Raw genomic sequence first — 20,622 nt, forward strand, 5'->3', positions numbered from 1 at the left:
TCCCACTTTACATAACCATTTTATTAAAAATCAAACTCATCAACAATCTCTACCATTTAATATTTAATTATGTGAACCCTACAAAGAATTATTTTAAACAATGCTAGAGCTTTAAAAAAATATACTTTTTTTATCGGATAAAATTGAGAATGCATTAAGTGATATTATTCACAAGAATTGTAACCATTTGAGAACACAAAAGAGAATAGAATAGAACAAACAAATAAGGCCCACTCTCTTAGTATATTACAAACTTGTGGTTCTCAACATTTTCTTTTTAATAATTAAGAAACTCAAATGCACTCACCTCTAAAAGTCATTATACAATATTTTTTACTAATAAATTTTAAAAAAAAATATAATCTCAGCTTCTAACGGAGCGTATGGGTTTAGAAAAAAATTTAAAAAAAAAAAAAAACTATTTTTGACTTTTTATTTTTTAATTTTTTATTTTATGCCAATGTCAAATAAAATAATAAATGCTGAGTCAGCAACCGCGTCTTACACTATTATTCCATTGGATAAACCTCACCCTTCCAACTGGAATTGGCAGTATCAACTACCATTCCCACAATACCTAAAAAAGCCCATGTCACCCAAAAGGACCCAAATTTTCAAAATTAAAAAATATAAAACCACGTCAGCATACGTGGCGACCCGAGAGAGCTCGTTGGAGACGGGCCCCGCGGATCCGGGATCAGCCGGTGGACGGTAACCCGCCATTTTTTGGCCTATAAATATGTGGCGCAACCCCAGATGAACTTACTCCTTCAACTCCTGCTACGTGCACTTGCCTCCGGCTTCCTCGCTCGCCTCTCTCTCTCTCTCGCGTCCACTCTGCATTTAAGCTCATATCCGTATAGGAATCTTTCCTTTTTTTTCTGTTATTTTGTTTGTTACTCTTCCAATCTTCTTCTTGTTCTTCGTTTTTTTTTTCATCTTTTGGCTTTCGATTTCATCAACAGTGAAGGATTCACAATGTGTGGAATACTCGCAGTCTTGGGTTGTTCTGATGATTCTCAGGCCAAGAGGGTTCGCGTTCTCGAGCTCTCTCGCAGGCAATTTCTCCGTTTCCCCTCTAAATTTTTCCTTTCTTCTCTTTCTCCCGAACAGAAACTCACTGAATTGGTAGATAGATTTGTTCTCACTTTCCTTTTATGTATTTGTATGCAGTTAATTTTCTGGCCCTTTCCCGTCTCCCAAATCAGAAAAGCAACAATGCTTTAAATTTTAATATTAACTACTTTAACATCTTGGCTTGTCACTATTCATCAATCAACTTCATTAATGCTAACTTGACAGGCAGGTGATTCGATTCCCACGAAAGATCAAATACACTACCCAACACACACACACACACACACATACATATATATATAATATTACAGAGAATTGTTCATCATTATGTAAATTGACGTAAAAGGAATCATATATTGGAGATACCAACATAGGAAGACTTAAAGTTTGATTTGTTATTATTTGTTGATGTGATATATGTACAGAAGAAGTGCTAACTTATGTGTAAGAGGAAAATGATCGAGGTTTTGGAAATGCATCTCAGGTGGTGTTCCCACTACAAAGACCCCTCACCCTTTTGCTTACTTGAGACATCGCCTAAGAATCTAAGATGTATTTCTCGGGATGTTGATTATTGTCCTTTGTTTTGTAAAAATATAGAAAAATTTATTGCGAAAACGTATGATGTTGATCATGGGGAGGTGTAGATATGGGACCCAACTTGACTTATTCATAGCTGCAGATGTCATAACAGTAAGAAATCAAATCACCTGTTGAATCCACTCTGTTGTAATACGCGGCGACCCAGTTTATGATTTTTTTGAATCACCATTAAGGAGAGGACAAGGTTACTGAATTATCGATTGGTGTGGGGACCATTTTTAATTTTTTTGATTGATCATCCCGGTGAATTGAGGAAGAAAGTGTTTAATTATGAAATTTGAAGTGTTTGATCTCTGGGTTTATTAAACAAACACAGAAAAATTGCGAATTGAATTGTCCTTCTTGTTTCTTTTCATAGATTGAAGCATCGTGGTCCCGACTGGAGTGGGATTTATCAGCATGGGGACTGCTATTTGGCCCATCAACGGCTGGCAATCGTCGATCCAGCTTCCGGCGATCAACCTCTCTTCAATGAAGACAAATCCATCGCTGTAACGGTGAGCTTTGATGTCATCACTCGCTAATTAATCTATTTGCCACTTCAGGATATCTTTCCTTTTTTAGTGGATAGAGTTGATTTCATGTCAAACAATAATTCATAAATTGTCGCCACCAATTATTGATATGAAAATTTTACACAAATCGCATTTGCCACTTCAGGATTTCTTTCTTTTTTTAGTGGAAAGAGTTGAATTCATGTGAAACAATAATCATAAATTGTCGCCTCAATTATAGATATGAATTTTTTACACAAATCGCACTCAATCCAATCTTTTTATAAAATAAATTATGCCTCAACATCGACTAATAGTGATGAGAAATGGTGATAATAAATTGTAGTTACCTAAGCAAGCAATTTATAAGAGTAAATTTTAGGGCCAGTCGTCAACTCAGGCATCTCGAATTTCAGGACAAAAGACTCCGTATATAAGTGGATGCTGTAAGAATTTATTGTGTGCGCTCAGTACATGAACCTAACTTATCATCACAGTTTATTTGGTAGATCTTATAAAATTCACGGACACTAATAATGAAAATTTTGTTTCGCTACATGTGCTAGAGATAGCTGGACAATGTAATGAATCTACGACCGACCCTTTTGTTAGTATTTTTTTAAAAAAAAATAAGCATAACAAAACAAACATTTTATTCTCAAAGTAGAAAAGAATATTAAGAAATTATACTTTCGTAAAATATCTTAATTGAATTCTATGTAATGATCCATGAATTCTTTTGATCAAAAAATCGTACGAATAGGAATGGTAGATTTTCGCATGATACGCATTTGATCGAAAGATTTTAATCAACTCCCACAATTTTTATTTTTTGATTGGGAACTTGTTTGAATTGGATCCTTAAAAAAAAAAAAAAAAAAAAAAGAGGAAAAATGGAGGAAGAGCAGCTAGAGCTCAAGCAGATGATCATGTGAAGTGCATCTGTTTTGACTCTTTTGAGCTCTGCTGTGTAGTTTCTTTCTTTCTTGTTTTCAGTTTTTTTTAAAATTGAAAAGCAGCAAATTATGAACTGATGAAGAATTCTGTTTTGTACAATACCAGGTCAATGGAGAGATTTACAATCATGAAGCACTGAGGAAGAGTTTGGCGCATCACAAATTTAGAACTGGCAGTGATTGTGATGTTATAGCGCATCTGGTGGGTCTCCTTTGCATTTCTGTGCTGCTTCTAGTTCATATCAACTCTGAATCATAAAATTATGGATCATAAAGGATGAACAAAATTAAAAATTTCCTGTTAAGGATAAGATTGCTAGTTAGAATCATTTGCTGAAGACTTCAGTTTTTCAAAGTGGTTACTAGTAGGATTTATAGATGCTGCTGTATCAATTGATTGAGCTGAAGCCTTTCATTTCTTTTTTAGTACGAGGAACATGGGGAAAACTTCGTGGACATGTTGGATGGAATGTTTTCTTTTGTGTTATTGGATACCCGTGACAACAGCTTCATCGTTGCACGTGATGCTATTGGGATCACCTCTCTCTACATTGGTTGGGGACTAGATGGTATTGGCTCCTCGTGTTTACATTTTACTTAGAATTGTTTCTGTTTCTTTCTCTAAATTTCAATTGTATCTGTATATAACTTGATTCCTCTGTTTATTATTTTCAGGGTCGGTCTGGGTTTCATCAGAATTGAAGGGTTTGAATGATGACTGTGAACATTTTGAGAGCTTCCCCCCTGGCCACCTGTATTCAAGCAAATCCGGCGGGCTCCGGAGATGGTATAACCCTCCATGGTTCTCCGAGGCTATTCCTTCAACCCCGTATGACCCTCTTGCTCTGCGACGTGCATTTGAAAATGTGAGGTTCACGATTTAGAAGGGAGTGAATGATCTACTATATATATTTTGCGATCATTCTCAATCCATGCACTTATTGCTTGTTAGGAACAGCTTTCAAATGACCCAAAAATTATTTTTAAAATTCAGGTTTGTGTATAATTTTCGATTTTAAAGGTGATTCTGCATCACTTGACAGATGTTTCAAATGGGTACTTAATTGGAGGGGAATTTTTTCTGTGTAGCTTATGTGTTGGTTGTGATCTATGCAGGCTGTGATTAAAAGGCTAATGACTGATGTGCCTTTCGGAGTCCTGCTTTCTGGAGGGTTGGATTCATCACTGGTTGCCTCTATAACGGCGCGTCACCTTGCCGGGACCAAGGCTGCCAAGAGATGGGGAACACAACTTCATTCTTTCTGTGTTGGCCTTGAGGTGAGTTAAATTCATGACGAATCTTATTACCTCTTTAAAGTGGATTCTTAACTGTATAACTGGTTTCTCCATCTACTCTGCAGGGTTCACCGGATTTGAAGGCTGCTAAAGAAGTTGCTGATTATCTGGGTACTGTTCACCACGAGTTCCACTTCACTGTTCAGGTATCATAACTAACTTTGTCTTTTAAAGCTCAAGAATTCGTGTATTTTCTTCAAAAAACATGAAAATGCGAAGAACTTGACCTGGGGTTCGTGGCAGGATGGTATTGATGCCATTGAAGATGTTATTTACCATATTGAAACGTATGATGTGACAACAATCAGAGCAAGCACCCCTATGTTTCTGATGTCACGTAAGATTAAATCGCTTGGAGTGAAGATGGTGATTTCCGGCGAAGGCTCAGATGAGATTTTTGGGGGCTATTTATACTTCCACAAGGCTCCTAACAAGGAAGAGTTTCACCGTGAAACATGTCGTAAGGTACTTGGTTCATTTCAGGCAAATGCTCCAATAATCTGACTGGTTGAACAGGATACTTGAGCATACTTTAAGAGAATCACAATTGCCGGTGCCTCTTTTCTTTGCAGATAAAAGCTCTGCACCAGTATGATTGCTTGAGAGCTAACAAGGCAACATCTGCATGGGGTTTGGAAGCTCGGGTCCCCTTCTTAGACAAAGAGTTCATCAATGTTGCAATGGCTATTGACCCTGAGTGGAAGATGGTACTGGAAAATTGAAAATTAAATTCAAATATCAACTGTAATTGTTTGATCCTCCACATTGTTAACCAGGTTTTAAATTTCATTTAGATAAAACAAGAGCAAGGGCGAATTGAGAAGTGGGTTCTGAGAAAAGCTTTTGATGATGAAAAGCACCCGTATCTGCCAAAGGTCTCGCTAGATGAATTGTTGCCTTCTTTAGTACCTTCTCATTTTTTCCACTGTAATCCATAAACTGACAAGCTTCTTTGATGCCTGGTTCACGCAGCATATCCTCTACAGACAGAAAGAGCAATTTAGTGATGGCGTTGGCTACAGCTGGATTGATGGTCTCAAAGCTCATGCAGACCAGCATGTACACATCACTTTCACCACATTCTTCCTGATGCAATTAGATTAGTTCCCAACTCATGATTAATGCTATACTCAAATTTTCATTCAGGTGACAGACAAAATGATGATCAATGCTGCAAACATCTTCCCACATAACACTCCAACCACGAAAGAAGCCTACTACTATAGAATGATTTTCGAGAGGTTCTTCTCACAGGTAAACTCATCTGGACATGTACACGCAGTATTAGCCAATTATGTTCTGACGAAATTGGAAACTTTGATTTATTCATGTTCTTTGATATTGGGTTCTTCAGAACTCAGCCAGGCTGACAGTCCCGGGAGGAGCGAGCATAGCATGCAGCACAGCCACAGCTATTGAGTGGGACTCAGCATGGTCGAATAACCTTGATCCTTCTGGTAGGGCTGCTTTGGGGGTCCATGTTTCAGCTTACAAACAGCAGTTGCCTGCTGTCAATGCTGCTAATGGGCCATCCAAGATTATCGATGATGTGTCGAGGATGGTGGGAGTGGGCGCTCCGGGACTTACGATCCTAAGCTAGTATATGCCTTCTGGAACACAGTTATGTGCTGGGATTTTATGGGTAGAACTAGCAGCATTTGCTGAATTTTAGATGCAGTTTAAGCAATGTGTAAAAGTGAAAATATTCTAAAATGATGGTTACAATTCTCTGTCATCAATATATTGTAATCCATCTCTTGTACTTTTTTTCCCTCACCTCGTTGGTAATGACTAATGAATGATCAGTATGTCACAGTTCAAACAAGGTGGACAATTCTTGTGTTTCCTTTATTATCCCTGAGATGCTTCAGTCGAGGCATATTTATATAAATTTCTGGTGTTGGATTCTTGTGTTTTGCTACAACTTATTTCAGATCAACAGACTGGCGCCTTAAAATCCCAGAGATTACTGGGGAATGGATTTCTGAAAACAGGAGTCAACATTTTAAATTGCATCTCTTGTTATTTAGAGAGGGAGGTTTCAGAGAGCAAATTTTCCACTCGTCATCCCTGTGATCACATGGTGTTGGGAGTTGAAAGCAGCAAATCTTTTTAAACCATTTGCCCATGTTCATATTTTTCCTCCCTTTCAATTTTGCAGCCACTACTGTAAAAGAATTTGGGTTTGTACAAAAAAATATACACATTATCTACTAAACAAGAAGGATTGGTTAACATTGCAAATAACCAGCAAGCGGGTTACTTGCCTTCACAAATAATACACATTTCAACTGCATCACTTTATAAGTGAAAAAGCATGGGGAGGTGAGGAGAGGAAGTTGCATTTGCACCCTCTCATTTGATAAATAAACTGACAATGGAAAGAAGGAAAGGAAAACACTGAGCTTAGGAGAGCAAAACAATGTGAAATAGTTGGTTCGAAGTATCAGGCAGGCCAGGAACAGGCAACAATGGCAGATTGGTCAGGGTTAGTTCTCTGCTGCTAAAGAAATTAGTAAAACAATAAGGTGTAGAATAGTTGGTTCCAAGTATCAGGCAAGCCAGGAAGGCACCAATGGCTGCAGTCAGCAGACTGACCAGGGTTAGCTCTCTGGCCAGGGCTCAAATCACCACTGTAGATGGAGGGGTGCCCGTCTTTCCTCATTTCTGAAAGCATAGTTATGTCCAGCAAGTACACAGGGTTTCGCATCTCGCCAATCACTTTATCCACCACATCCATTAGATCTGTATATCCCCCTGGGTATGTTGCTGAGTATGTTGCTCCACTCGGTGCAGTCTCCCCATAACAGTTTTTTGTCGACATAAGCACTGGTGCCACAGCTGTGTTCCAGTCAGATGGGCTGTAAATGTCATTCAACCGTAAGATCAGTTTCCCATGAAAAGGCACAGTTAAAAAAATTCTAACTAGTAAGAGTATCCAAAGCATTCTACTTATCAAGAAAAGCTCCCCTTAACAGATGATGCAGACTATTGGAGTATTGCCCTTCTAAAAGATCTGCTGCTCATCTGACTCACATTAGACATTTCCTGTGTTTTTTTTTTAGAAAGGTCATTATTTCCTGGAGTATTTGAACTATTAGTTGCACAGTATTCGTCATATCATCTTATAGCATTTTTTTTTTTCTTTTCATGTTTCCAGCTCAGGAACCTCTCCCAGGGCATTTGAATTCTAACTTTTCACTATAATTTATTGACAACTATTTGATCCACTATGGCATTTATTTCCTTATGAACCTTTTAACAATCTGCAAGATGCATCTTCAAGCTAATAACAAAAACATATTTAAAGAAATGAAATTGGGTGGGGCAGGTCAGTGGATCAAACTTCATATACAGTTGTCTTGGTTTAAACCAGTCTTTTATCCTATGGAAGATCAGGTAAACAGCATGGCACAACAACAGCATTCTGCGGGGTTTTTATGGGGGGAAGGGCTGCTGGAATAAGCATACAGCCCCTAGCAGGTCCCTAACTCAGCAGGGGTTGGACTGTTTGGCGTTATCCTGAGTAGTGTGTGTAGCTAATAGATTAGGTAGGATTGTTTTCAACAAGATCAGATCAAATAATTTAAATTTGCTCTCAAATCCAGGAATCTTTGTAACATTTTCCTGAGTGGTGTTGGTAGCTAATAAGATGGATTGCGTCAACAAAGCTGATTTAGATTGTCCCATGTTTGTGCCGAACCAATCTGCCTTTCAGCAGACAATTGGAGACAGTACAATTGAAATTTGCTGGATTACAGACTTCATGACTAGTTTCCATGGACAGGAATATCTGTGAACCTAGTGATGCAGGACCATGTTCAACAACTTTAATTCTCAATCCAAGTCTGAATGAAAACTAACACATGGGCATTTTATAGATACAATGCTGGGAAGACGATGAAACCAAAGGAAACAAATTTAAGAAGCCTAAATAAACTAAAATGCTAGTTCCTTAAATAACATGTCAGAATCTTGAAGCTAAGTTCCTAATAAAAATGAAAGAAGAAAAATGAACAAAAATTTCACATCTTAAAATGCCAGCTGCATCAATCTCCCTAATGGGTTTAAAATTTTTTTTTTTTTTTTAAGAACTTGACCTCATGTTAAAGCAGGTATGCACGCTAGCTTGCATTACCATCTTCATCCCTAGAATACTCAACTGCATTCACAAGTTAGTGGGCTCTTGCCAGGCCGAAGCTCCATGTCCAGATCTTCAAGAATCTCTACTACAGCAAAACAAGTCTTTCTAGTGAAGTTGTAAGGAATGTCCTTTTGCCCTCCATTATATCAATTAATCGGAAAGCATTCAACCCACTTGGAACTAGGCAGCTTGATAAGGGTAAGAGGTGGTTCATGTGGAACGAACATTTTCTAACAAATCCTTCCAATTCTTACTCTTACTGTCCTAGCAAAGATAGCAGCTTGATCCACGAAATGGAAGTACTGTGATTGCAGCTAAATGCATTAGTCAAAATGAAGTCCCCCAAAAGTATGAACGATGCATTGCTGTTCATCTTCATCAAAACTCAAATCAAGTGTGTACGCATCGGCATCCTTATCATTTGGGTCAATGCACACAACTTGAAGTACATATCTTGCTCACAATTCACCAAAATGAACCTTCTTTCACCACAATGTGCGTAAGTAATTGGAGGTTGCCTCTGAAGTCCAAGCTCATGAACAAGACCATACCACAAGGTACATATGAGATCCTACAGACAAATAACAGTTAGGCCAACTTTTTCTTCAGGGCAGACACCATGACAAGATGATTTTGGTTTGGCTGAAATGACCAAACATCTCCAGCTCTCCCTCTCACGAACTCGAGCAAAGCAACCCTGCTGCCAAAAGATGGCTTGCTGGAAGCTTGTACCGTAGTAGGTAAGATATTATGGACATGAACAACATTTGGACTACTATGAGGGTCGATGACTCTTTTTTTTTAAAAAAATCTGGATCAATAAAGGACAAGAGAGTAGAAATTGTGGACTTGAGAGCATCAATATGATCAAATCTAGAGACATTTGATTTTTAAAAATGAAAAGTAACAACATGAGAATTGAGCGAAGCAATCTGAGCACAACATTTTTTGGGTTACTTTCTTTCCACTCAAGCATTAGAGTTACTTTGGGAGTGACTCCATTGTCAACATTTTTTGGGTTTAACAAGTTTTGCTGAACTGGTTTTGTTTGTCCAGTCCAAGTGAACCTGTTCAGTGCAGTCCGATTTGACTGACAGGTTCAAGAGACTTATGCGTAAGAAGTGCTTTTGTCCGCTAAATTAGGGTCATCTGCTTAATTCAAAAGCTTAAAGAGACTGAACTAAGGTCTGCCATAAGGACAAAGTGGCGCATATGGAGCAAGGAGCAGCAAGGCTTCTTCTATGAGCAGCAACGGTGAGGCTTGACAACAACTTTTGCTCCAGGCTCGTTGATGGAGATTTGAGTGTTGGATATGGACATGGCAATAGATGAGATGTTGAAAATTGAGGCTAGTAGGTGTGAGTGAGTGAAAGCAAGGTCAATGCCAATAGCTGAAACAATGAAGCTTCAATCAAGCGTGTGAAGCTTCTTGGCAGCAAGGATGAAAATTTATGACTGGCGCCAGGGGTTTGGGTTCAATCTTGGCAAAGTCAATGAAACCAACAAGGATGATGATGAAAATTAGTGATAAAGTGAAACTAGCTTTCATTAATTTGGAAGTAGCGACTAAGAAGGTCATCTCATATCCTTCAACTTGCAACTAGACATTAAGGGCTTGATTTTGCAATGACTATATTTTGCTTATTGGCTGTGAATTAACAAGGGTTGAGCAGGGATTTGGAAAAGGGATGGTGTGATCAATGTTAGAATGTGCTCATGTTATGGGCTAAGAGTGGCTTGTCTTGGCCAAGTCACTTTAACACTTTAACCCACATCTAATGTGGCAAAAGTAAAGAATAGGATAGACTAAGGCCTAAGGGGTGCTTCTTAGCCCAAGCACATAGGTCAGAGTTGGCTAGTTCTTACTTCTTCCCACCAAGCAGCTCAAGCTAGAGCAAACCAAAGGCATAAAAATAAAATGAAAAATAAAAAAAAACAGAGGTCCTGTCATGTCTTTATCCCATCCCTTGCATAGATGGCAAACCAAACATGGAATAGGATAATTATGATAGCTAGTCTAGTTCAGTCCAATTCATCAAAATTTAGTTTGCAAAAAAAAAATTTATATCAGCTCATTTACATGATATATATTTGGCCAGCTCAACCCACCCCCACCCCCAGGCCTTCCAAAAAAAAAGAAGGCAAGCAAAGGTTAATGAAGCATGTGGTTTGTAACATCAAAAAAATTGTTGAGTTATGGCTCATATTCAAAGGAGTTATCCACTTGAAGTCTGTTACAAGTGGGAGGTTTTTCACAGAGGGTGAGAGGGCCTGCAGGGCCCCTAAGCTTTCCACGCGCAAAACCTTCATATTTACTTCAACCAACCCCAATGGAGGTGCCTTCGGGATGTGCCCCGGGGGGGGGGGGGGAGGAAGAAGTCCCCATAAAGTACGATACAATATGTTTGAGACAGGGAGTAGTGTAATTGTGTTATCATATGCAGGTATTTTGGGGTTTTTATATGGGACCAAATATGCATATTGTAGCTAACGGTTGAAACTCTAAGACAATTTTCGTTTGATGATGATGGAAATTGCATATTGGGGTTCCATGAATGTAGGCACATAGAAGAACCACGTAAATTCGTGATTCTTCTTTTCTCTTCTGATTTTCTCTATTTTCTTATTTGCTATGTGTGTGTGTGTGTGTACATAACCTCATTGACCATATATTGTAGATTTTATGGACATAAATACACTATTGAACTACTACTTAAATTGTTTGCTTTCTTAGTTTTTTCTATTTTTTTGCCCTTTCAATTTGGTGCATGTGTTCAAGGTCCTACTGCACATTTCATAATATTTTTATCACCAAGTTGTTGGATATTTATATATGTGCATAACCAAGATAGGGCATGATTTCACAACAATATATTCCAATGGAACAATATTCTCAAGAATCTCATTCCTAGAAATGAGATGCTTACCTCGTAAGAATATTTTTGTTTGTTTTTCGTTGTAAGAATCCCAAGAACGTAAATGATGCACATGTCAGTGTTTAGTTCAACATGGAATCCTAGCGGGCAATTGCATACCCTTTGCATGTGTATAAACAATATATGAAGAATAGAACAATTTTTACGCAAAACCTACTAAGTATATGTACTTAATTATATCTGTATCCTAAAACTTTCAACAATCAAAAGTTAAAAACCCAACACTTAAATAATCCAATTAAGCAAAATAATTAGGGGCAATATGGTCTCTAGATTTTTAACTATTGTATTATAATGTTATAACATGATATTATTATTACTTTCATTTTTATTAATATTTTTCATTTTAAATATATTAGAGTGCAGTAATATTATATTATAGAAGCATTGTGTCCAGCCAGCCATGACGGCACTTTGGTTCCAAAAGGAGGATTCCCATCAAACTTACCAATGAGAGAGGGTGGAAACAAGATGCCTACATTTGTGGAAATTCTTCATTCCCAGGAATGTTGAGATTCCCTCTACATGAAGGTTTTAAATCACAGCCGCAACTGTTATGTAATGCCATTAAGTAATAGTCTTTTGGGTTCCCGATACTATTACACACCGCAAAATCAGTGGCAAGAAAAATCACAGCTGTAGCAGCCACTATGGACCACGACCGTTACATGAAGGCCGCTACTGCTGTTACATAGCCTCTATTGGACTGTTAGCGAAAAAAAAAAATTTACTTTTTCTTCTCACTGTGTCCCCCCCCCCCCCCCCGGCGGCGTCCTCCCCTCTTCATAAATCATTCTCAATGTACTATGTGGTGAGAAGCGGCAAAAGATTATAACGAGGATGATAACAATACAAAATTTTCTATTTTTTCTCTAAATACTGACAAGAGAAGCATTAATTAACACAAAATACAACCTTATTAGGAAAATATTTTATTTTGATAATATTAGCAATTTGAAATTTATGTTCTATATTTTTCAACTTCAACCTTCTTTTTTTTCTAGTTATTGTATATTTGTATTATTCGTATGTCTAATGTGTCTAATAGATTAATGGAGTGAATAATGTATTTTGTTTTATTAATTAATTTATCACACATAAATATCTATCACGCATAAGAATAATGAGAAAGTATAATTACGCACACACAAGTAATTTTTGTATCAATGGTGGTTTAAAACAAATGTAAATTTCATGCCCCTTACCAAACAACTTAGTTAGTTGAACTAAAGGATCCAAAATATATTAAAACTCTTTCTAAGAAGGCTTAAAAGCTTAAAACATGCAACTACACTAATATGCACAAGGTTGGGCACACTTGAAAAAAATTGACAACCGTTTCCTGCTTCCCATAATGTAACATCCGTTACTCCCGCTTCCTATTATGCCTGTTACCGTTATATTATGCTACCAGCTACCGCGATTTAAAACCACCTATATCCAATTCCAGTGCCCAAACAAATGAGAGAATGGGATGCCATGAATCGCATTTTCCTTGAATATTGAAAGATGTTGCAAATACCCATCAAGGGTTTTCTAGGTATAATCACAAATAAATAAATAAATAGTAATTCCACCCACGTGCTTATCTTGTCCCTTACAGAATGTTAGGCGAAACAGAGGCTTGGACAATTATCATAGCCAATGCAATCTAATTTTATTCTGTCCAATCCAATTTGCAGAACATTAACTTGAGAAACAATTGCACTCCTAATGGCCAATGTCTCCACTCATCTAAATGTTTACCCCCTACCCTTCACATCGAGTGATGATTAATACCAATTTTAATTTGTTGACAATTTATTTTATGTACTTAACAAAAATTTCCTGGTTAAGAATGGCACTATTATTATTATTTGGATTCATTGGAAGGCTCATTGGGGTTTGAGGCAGTCAGCTAATGGGGATAGCTCACTCCTCTTTCCCACACCATCCCAAGTTTTGTACCTGAAGGTCACAACAATCCCCCAAAATTTTATTTAAGAATACAGACATTAACAGAAAATTTTAGGAGACACTATGAAACACGTTGCAAAGGAAATGACGTGAGGCACTAGTCATGGTCAGATGGTCTGATGAACCTAGTTCTGCTTTCTTGGAAAAAAGACTCAGGCATTGGATATGGAATAGTGTAACGGTACTGAACAGAGCATTGCCTTGATTGAATTACTGTCCCATTTTCTCATTCAACCTTAGGACAAATGGTGCCCAAGTCCCACTACTCAACCCATAAACTAATGCATGCATTTCAATTATTCAATTGTGTGAAAGCAGCAATGACAGATGCTATTTACGAGAGAGAGAGAGAGAGCCCTACCCATAATGTGTGGGCGAAATGGACTGAAAGAAGAGTCTGGTTCTGGTTGTGTCAATGTTGGAATCAACCCATGCAGCCCATGTTTTCAGTCCTCTCTCAAAAGCAGCCAAACGATCCATGTCTTGATAAAATTTCCCTCCATACTCAATATAATCCCACCTACATTGCACATTATCACCACAACAATCTTAACACAAAAATAAAAATATCATTCCCCTTTTAATTAGGTAATCCGACAAAGAAAAAACGAACCCTTGAAGCGATCCCCTGTGGCTCCACCAGTGACCGGTGTTAAATGACAGCACATCAGCATTCCTCCACGCATTGCTGTTCCCAGATATGTCTTCCAACCTCAGAACTCTCTTCCCTTGTACCAAATCGATGTCCACCAGATATGTAGCTTTATAATACGAAATTGTCACTCCATAATCCTGCATTGCATCGATATGTAAAAATGCCCAGTTAGGTCTTTTGATTTGCAGTGTGATTGTGGGCAACAAGTGGGATTACCAACACTTTATTCACTAATTTTTTTTTTCATAGAACAAGACTAAAATAAAAACCATCAATATTCTTTTCTCTCCTTCTGGATACAATTTACATTTAACTCTCACCAGGAACTTAAACGTTGAGAGGGGATCTCCCCTGTCAAGTTGGGTTTGTGATTGAGGCACTGCCGCTGAAATCATGCAAGCCAGAGACTCCCATTGATTCCGTCCAAGCGAGTCACCCACAAACATCATAGTCTTCCCTTGCATTTTCCCCAGAAATTCAAGTCCATCAAAGCTGCCATGGAAAATGCTAAAACAAAGTTCATGACAAGACAGGGATGTACAAAACCCCCAAAAACACTAAATATACAACCTGGGTATATCACTATCGAGACAAAGTTCATGACAATGAGGTTATCTACAAACACAACCTTCACATGAGAAATAGCAACAAAAAGAATTGCAAACTTGGAAGACGGCAATGAGAAAAAGGTTCATGACAATGTAGCAATGCATAAACACAAGCTTCATATGAGAAAATAACATAAAACCCAGAAAAATTAAATAAATTCACAACCTTAGGAGACCAAAAGCTCGCAATCTGCCATGAAAATGCTAAAACAAAGTTCATGTCAATGTAATGATGCACAAACACAAGCTTCAACTGAGAAATAGCATAAAACCAAGAAACACAAATGCTAAATTTATAATCTTGGGAGGTCACAATTGAGGAAAGGTTTATGACAATGTAGCGATGCATAAACAGAAGCTTCGTATGAGAAAATAGCAAAAAACCCAGAAAATAAAAATACACACACACACACACACAATAAATTTACAACCTTAGGGGATCACAAATTCACAGTCTGACATGAAAATGCTAAAACAAAGTTCATGAGAATGTAGTGATGCACAAACACAAGCTTCATACGGGAAATATCATAAAGCCCAGAAACGGAAATGATAAATTTATAACCTCGGGAAATCATAATTGAGAAAAAGTTCATGACAATGCATCGATGTATCAACACAAGCTTCATATGACAAAACAGCATAAACCCCAGAAAAAATAAAATAAATGTACAACCTTAGGAGATTACAAATTCACAATCCGCCATGAAATGCTATAACAAAGTTCATGACAATGTAGAGATGCACAAACACAAGCTTCAACCGAGAAATAGAGTAAAACCCAGAAACACAAATGATAAATCTACAACCTTGGGAGTTCACAATTGAAGGGCTGCCACCGGTACTGGAGGTAATCGGAGTCGGGACGGCCGTACAACTGGCAATTGAATTGTGGGTCGATGGCGGGGCAGTTCGATTGGTACAACGGGCCATAGCCCGTGTCGCGAACCCAGCTGCCCACAAACAGAGAACAGGTAGATTGGTTGGCTTGAAGGAGAGGCCTAGCGCTGTGGTGGTGGCGGTGAAGAAAGTGGCTCTTCAAGCTCAGTAGCAGAGCAGAGTTGGCGAAATGGGGTTGAACCAAAAGCAGAAAGAGAAGTGGGAAACATGAGGCAGAGAGAGAAGATGAAAATGGGAAACAGGGGAGAGCCATCTGGGGAGGCTCTCGTGCTGGAGAGAGATAAGAAGCCATAAAGGAGCTGTTTTGGGATTTTAGCGGAGAGGGAGAGGGAAAGAATACATTTTTTTTTTTTTAATAAAATAATTATTCCTTTTATCTTTTATTTTATTTTATTTTTTGGGTGCATGAGAAGAAGGCAACAGATGAGATGGCTCGTGTGGGTTGTGTAAAATTAATGGCGTTCTTTATTTTATTTAAATTTTAAAATTTATTTTATAATAATTACTATAAAAATTAAACATTTAAATTTATTTTTAAATCAAAATTTCGTGTTATTATTTAATTGCAATTTTCACAGATTAAAATTACACTTTATGTCACTCAAACGGCAAATCAGCAAATGAGTTATTATTTTTAAAAAGATAAAAGAAAATTTATGTAATCATTTTACTAATTTAAAAAATTAGACAAAAAACACTCACTCATCTCTCTTGAGATTTGGTAAAAAAATAAAATTTTTTCTTAAAATTTTAAAAATATCATAAAACTCCCTTAAGGTTCTAAAAATGATATAAATCTCCTAACTTTGCTAAAAAGACAAAGCCCATCTCTCAAAAACAATTTCATCGGGAGGTTTTTAAAATTCTTGGAACCTCGGGAAAATTTCTACAATTTTTGAAATTTGAGTGGAGATTATTGTTTATTTGTCAAATTTCAATAAAGGTCTTTTGCCCTACAAATAAAATTAAATTTATTAATTTTTTTTTAAAAAAAGAGACAAGAAATCACGAAAAATTTGAGGGTTATTAAAAGAATATTTTGAGAATATGAGTAAAAAAAATTAAAGTTATTTAATAATAGCTGAAATCGCATACGATTTTTACAATCATTAATATACATATTCTTTAAAGATATGTTTGAATCAAATATTTTATTTAAAAAATAAATAAAAGAAAAATAAGGAGAAAACTTATTTTTCCTTATATTTTTCTTCCCTCTTAAATATTATCAACAATAAATGTTTATTTTGATGTAATTAAAAAATTTTAAAAAAATAAATATTAATGATATGTAAAATGAAAATTTTATTTATGAATTTGATATCTTTTTATATTTATTTTTTTTTTAACTAATCAAATATAAAAGCTTCAAACCAGCCTAAAAGTGATGAGAAGATATTTTGGAGGAGACAGGAGGATGATGGGAGTGCTGTACTGCTAGTTGAATGAAACCCAGTTTCACTATTTAGTAAACATGGGGTCATAATTATTTTCTCCCTTTCACATTCATGTGGTGTGCTCTGTTTCCACGCGGCGGTGGGCAGAGAGATTAGTAGTAGTACAGCATTTCTTCTATTATATTTTTCTCGGAAAGACAGGGACGGATGGAACAACGAACGGTGGTGAGATTCTCGAGAAAATTGCAGAAGAAAACAAAGGAAAATGTTGAAAAGAGAGGCGAGGCCAGTTGGAAGATGGGTCCATTTGTGGCAGTGCTTTGCCGTAGGCTAGGTGAGAAGGAGCAAGTCACGCGGACTTCTGATTTCTGTGGGGTAATTTAAGAATTTGAATTTAAATTTATTTGAGAATTGATATAATTCTATATTAAATTTTATTATAAATATAAATTTTTATTTTATCTTATTTAAAAAAATAGTTATTATGCAAACCAACGCGTGATTTAGATATTCCAATCTTATTTTAGTTACTGTAAAAAATTTTAAATGAGTATATAAATTTTAAATTATTTTAGATTTGTACTAAAGTAAGATAATTTGGATTATATAGCTATCTCGCCTAAAAATTTTAGGTTCGGTTTAGAATTTAAAAAAAGTTTGGGAAAAATGAAAGGAAAATATAAGGGAATCATCATTTTCATGCTTAATTATTGAGGATAATGAGAAAGAAAATAAAAAACATTCCAATTTCATAAATAAAATTTTAATTTTACACATTATTCATATTTTGTAATTTTTTTTTAGTTTTTAATCATTTGAAAAATAATTTTTTTTATTTTTTATAGTATTTAATAGAGAAGAAAAACACAGGGGAAAAAGAGTTTCTTCCTTATTTTCCTTTCTTTTTTCTTTTTTCACATAAAATCCTTCATCCAAATGGACCCTTTGAGTAATCATACTTAAAAAATTTAGTGATGAAAAGTATATTAATTCTTTTGAAGAATAAATAAATTAGTTGGCCAATGTAATTATACCAAATTTTAAATAATTAATTAACTTTAGATTGTGAGTATTTGTTAAAAATATAGACTAAAATAAACAATCATAATCTAAAAATTTAATCATGTTGTGAAATCACGCCTTAAGGTTATGCACACACATAACAAATACAAAAAAAAAAAAAATAGCGAAAGTCAAAAGATAAAATAAGTATAACAAATTTACGTGATTCAGCAATGTATCTTTGTTTACAGAACCTTTGCGTAATTTCTATTATCATTAAACAAAAACAGCCTTGGGATTTCAATCCTCGACTCCAATTATATATATAGCTCCATATAGAAATTTCAAAATACCCTCAAATGATAATACAATTATACTATACCCTACAAGCTCCTTCGCATTGTGCACAAAACCTCTTACTTATAGCACGTTTCAAGTAGATAATCCCTTTAAATATGAGTCACAGTTCAACAAATCGATTTCAATTCAGACTCATACGTAAAAATAAAAATAAAAAAAATTATTAATTAAAGTTAAAATTAAAAGAAAAATTAAGAGAGAGAGAGAGAGAGAGAGAGAGAGGAGCAAAGCATATGTGCTATTTCTATGAATGAGGCAAATTTTGGATTCCTTGCTTTGCTTCTATCTATTTATTTTGATGGTTGATGGTTGAAGAGGTTGTTCCTTGCTTTACTTCTCCTACATTCATAGAACATCTTTCTAAGCTCTTCTTTCTTTTTTGATCTAGTGTTGCTATTAGTCTCATGGTCACTCTATACCATTGTCACATCATCAAACTCTAAATAATTGCATATTTATCATCTCAAAGTATTTTAAAAACTAAATTTTTAAAATATATATATATATATATATATATATATTTGCTTCAGAAGAGCTGAAAGATAATAAATATATTTTAGAAATTATTATAACATGCTTGGCACGTCGGGTGAGACAGGTGGTGAAAGATGAAAAATATGAAACATTTTTTCACAATTTAATAGGTCTTGTATTTTAAACTCTAGGATCAAGTTGGTTTGTGCTCATTAATGGATAGTAAATCTAGAAAGTGTTGAATTTAATAAGTGCTGAATTGAAAAAGTGTTGAAAGTTATAAGTGACGCTTAGTTGTATTTAAAATAATTGGTATTTGGTTACTTACTTTTATTGTGTGACTATTTCAAATTAAAAATATTAGTATTTTCTAATTAATAATTATTTAATTAATATGGAAATATTTTTGGAGAAATATTAATTATCAATGTGCTTTGGGGATTCAACCCAATGCAAATGATTTACTTACATGGCTTTAATTAACTTTTAAACCAAATTGGGATATAAAGTTGAACATCTCATGATGCCCTTTTACCTCTATTTTGGACGCATCCAACAGGGTGGGCCCTGGTACATGGGCCCTGCGGTGGATTCGGCCTTTTTTGTTTGGGCCAAAGCAATAATGGGCTTGCTGACAATACTTTCATTGCCCACGCGCGAATATGTGGTTTCACAATTCCTGTTGTTTTCTCCTTCAAAATTATAAAATTAAATTTATCAATTTATTTCATTATATTTCGTTATTATTAGGCACTAAATATTGAGAAAATAAATTTTGGGAGGAGAGGGATCAAATTACTATGGGACATACTTAACATTAAAATAGTCTTAAGTGTGCAATTGCTTTAGAATTTTATTTTGAAATCCAAACAAATTTATATTGAAAGCTCAAAATCCGAAGTCCTAAACCTACGGCGAAATTTTTAATATAATAAATCAATCTAAGCTTGCAAACACTTCAATCCTATGTTTGGAGAGGTCCTGAATTTGGACTGGTATTGGTTTTGGATAAAACGTAATATAAAACATTGTGTTCATGAGCATGGATTCTCCAACCTTAGAGATTTGGATTTGAATGGGCTTGACAAATTTCAGTACAATTTTGTATTATATCTTATCCAAATCCAATACAAATCCAAATTCATGGCTCCCGAACATTAAAAAAATTGTATTGAAATTTGTTCAAATCCATTTAAATTCAAATCCAACATCTGAAATTTTTGCTCCCAAACACTACATAAAATTTTAGCATAAAATAATTTTTATTTTCATTTTATATTTTAAGAAATGATAGAAAGCTATCTTATTTGTGCAAAAATAAGTTTGAAAATTTATTACAGATTTAAAGATGGCCACCTACCCATCAATGGAAAATCACATCCTTTCCCTTTAATCATCTTTTCACCTCATGTCTCTTTCCTTTTTACCTTCCTAAATATTTTTCTTAATTTTAAATTAAAAAAATTTCTCCCTGCATTTTACAATTTGATCTAAATTATTCAAAAATTGTTTAATTTTTCGGTATCATAGGAATTTGCCAAAATTTGCTTTCAATTTCCTGAAAACATTCCGAAACAAAGAATTTTTTTTTCCCAAACAAAATCTCCATCTCGAGTGTAATCTTTTTTTATAAAAAAAAAAAAAATTAAATTAAATCCTGGACTGTACAGAAATCAAACATGAATCATATGTGAGCAGAGTGAAGGGAAAGTTCAAACAGAGCACTCTGTTTTGCTGCTCTGCCCTGCAGGACTGCCACCAGAT

The 20,622-nt window shown here is 35.6% G+C and overlaps 2 protein-coding genes across 2 annotated transcripts; one reads left to right on the forward strand and one right to left on the reverse strand.

Moving 5' to 3' along the window:
• The first annotated feature begins 770 nt into the window (after positions 1-770).
• Positions 771-6,251, forward strand: LOC131147946 (asparagine synthetase [glutamine-hydrolyzing]). The gene is made up of 14 exons (XM_058097623.1): positions 771-857; positions 966-1,058; positions 2,039-2,177; positions 3,237-3,332; positions 3,558-3,699; positions 3,806-3,996; positions 4,247-4,408; positions 4,492-4,572; positions 4,670-4,891; positions 4,999-5,133; positions 5,221-5,301; positions 5,399-5,485; positions 5,573-5,680; positions 5,781-6,251. The coding sequence occupies exons 2-14, from the start codon at positions 979-981 to the stop codon at positions 6,024-6,026; spliced, it is 1,770 nt and encodes a 589-aa protein (XP_057953606.1). The 5' UTR covers positions 771-857; positions 966-978; the 3' UTR covers positions 6,027-6,251.
• A 359-nt stretch (positions 6,252-6,610) lies between these two features.
• LOC131147947 (protein PMR5) lies at positions 6,611-16,023 on the reverse strand. Its single transcript, XM_058097624.1, has 5 exons — positions 15,535-16,023; positions 14,438-14,609; positions 14,076-14,254; positions 13,824-13,982; positions 6,611-7,287 (listed from the first exon to the last, which is right to left on the reverse strand). Exons 1-5 carry the CDS (start codon positions 15,915-15,917, stop codon positions 6,939-6,941), a joined length of 1,242 nt encoding a protein of 413 aa, XP_057953607.1. The 5' UTR covers positions 15,918-16,023; the 3' UTR covers positions 6,611-6,938.
• Positions 16,024-20,622: the final 4,599 nt, after the last annotated feature.

The sequence above is a fragment of the Malania oleifera genome, chromosome 2 (assembly GCF_029873635.1).
Source record: "Malania oleifera isolate guangnan ecotype guangnan chromosome 2, ASM2987363v1, whole genome shotgun sequence".
Classification (NCBI taxonomy): domain Eukaryota; kingdom Viridiplantae; phylum Streptophyta; class Magnoliopsida; order Santalales; family Ximeniaceae; genus Malania; species Malania oleifera.

Bases quoted from the DNA above. Each gene is read 5' to 3' on its own strand.
- LOC131147946 (XM_058097623.1), top strand. From the start codon at position 979: ATGTGTGGAATACTCGCAGTCTTGGGTTGTTCTGATGATTCTCAGGCC. The intron at 4,409-4,491 runs GTGAGTTAAATT...TCTACTCTGCAG, and splicing joins CTTTCTGTGTTGGCCTTGAG to GGTTCACCGGATTTGAAGGC. The intron at 5,486-5,572 runs GTACACATCACT...ATTTTCATTCAG, and splicing joins AAGCTCATGCAGACCAGCAT to GTGACAGACAAAATGATGAT.
- LOC131147947 (XM_058097624.1), bottom strand. From the start codon at position 15,917: ATGGCTTCTTATCTCTCTCCAGCACGAGAGCCTCCCCAGATGGCTCTC. The intron at 14,610-15,534 runs GTTGTAGATTTA...TTTCCATGGCAG, and splicing joins TTCAATTGTGAACTCCCAAG to CTTTGATGGACTTGAATTTC. The intron at 14,255-14,437 runs GTGAGAGTTAAA...GATGCAATGCAG, and splicing joins TCTCAACGTTTAAGTTCCTG to GATTATGGAGTGACAATTTC.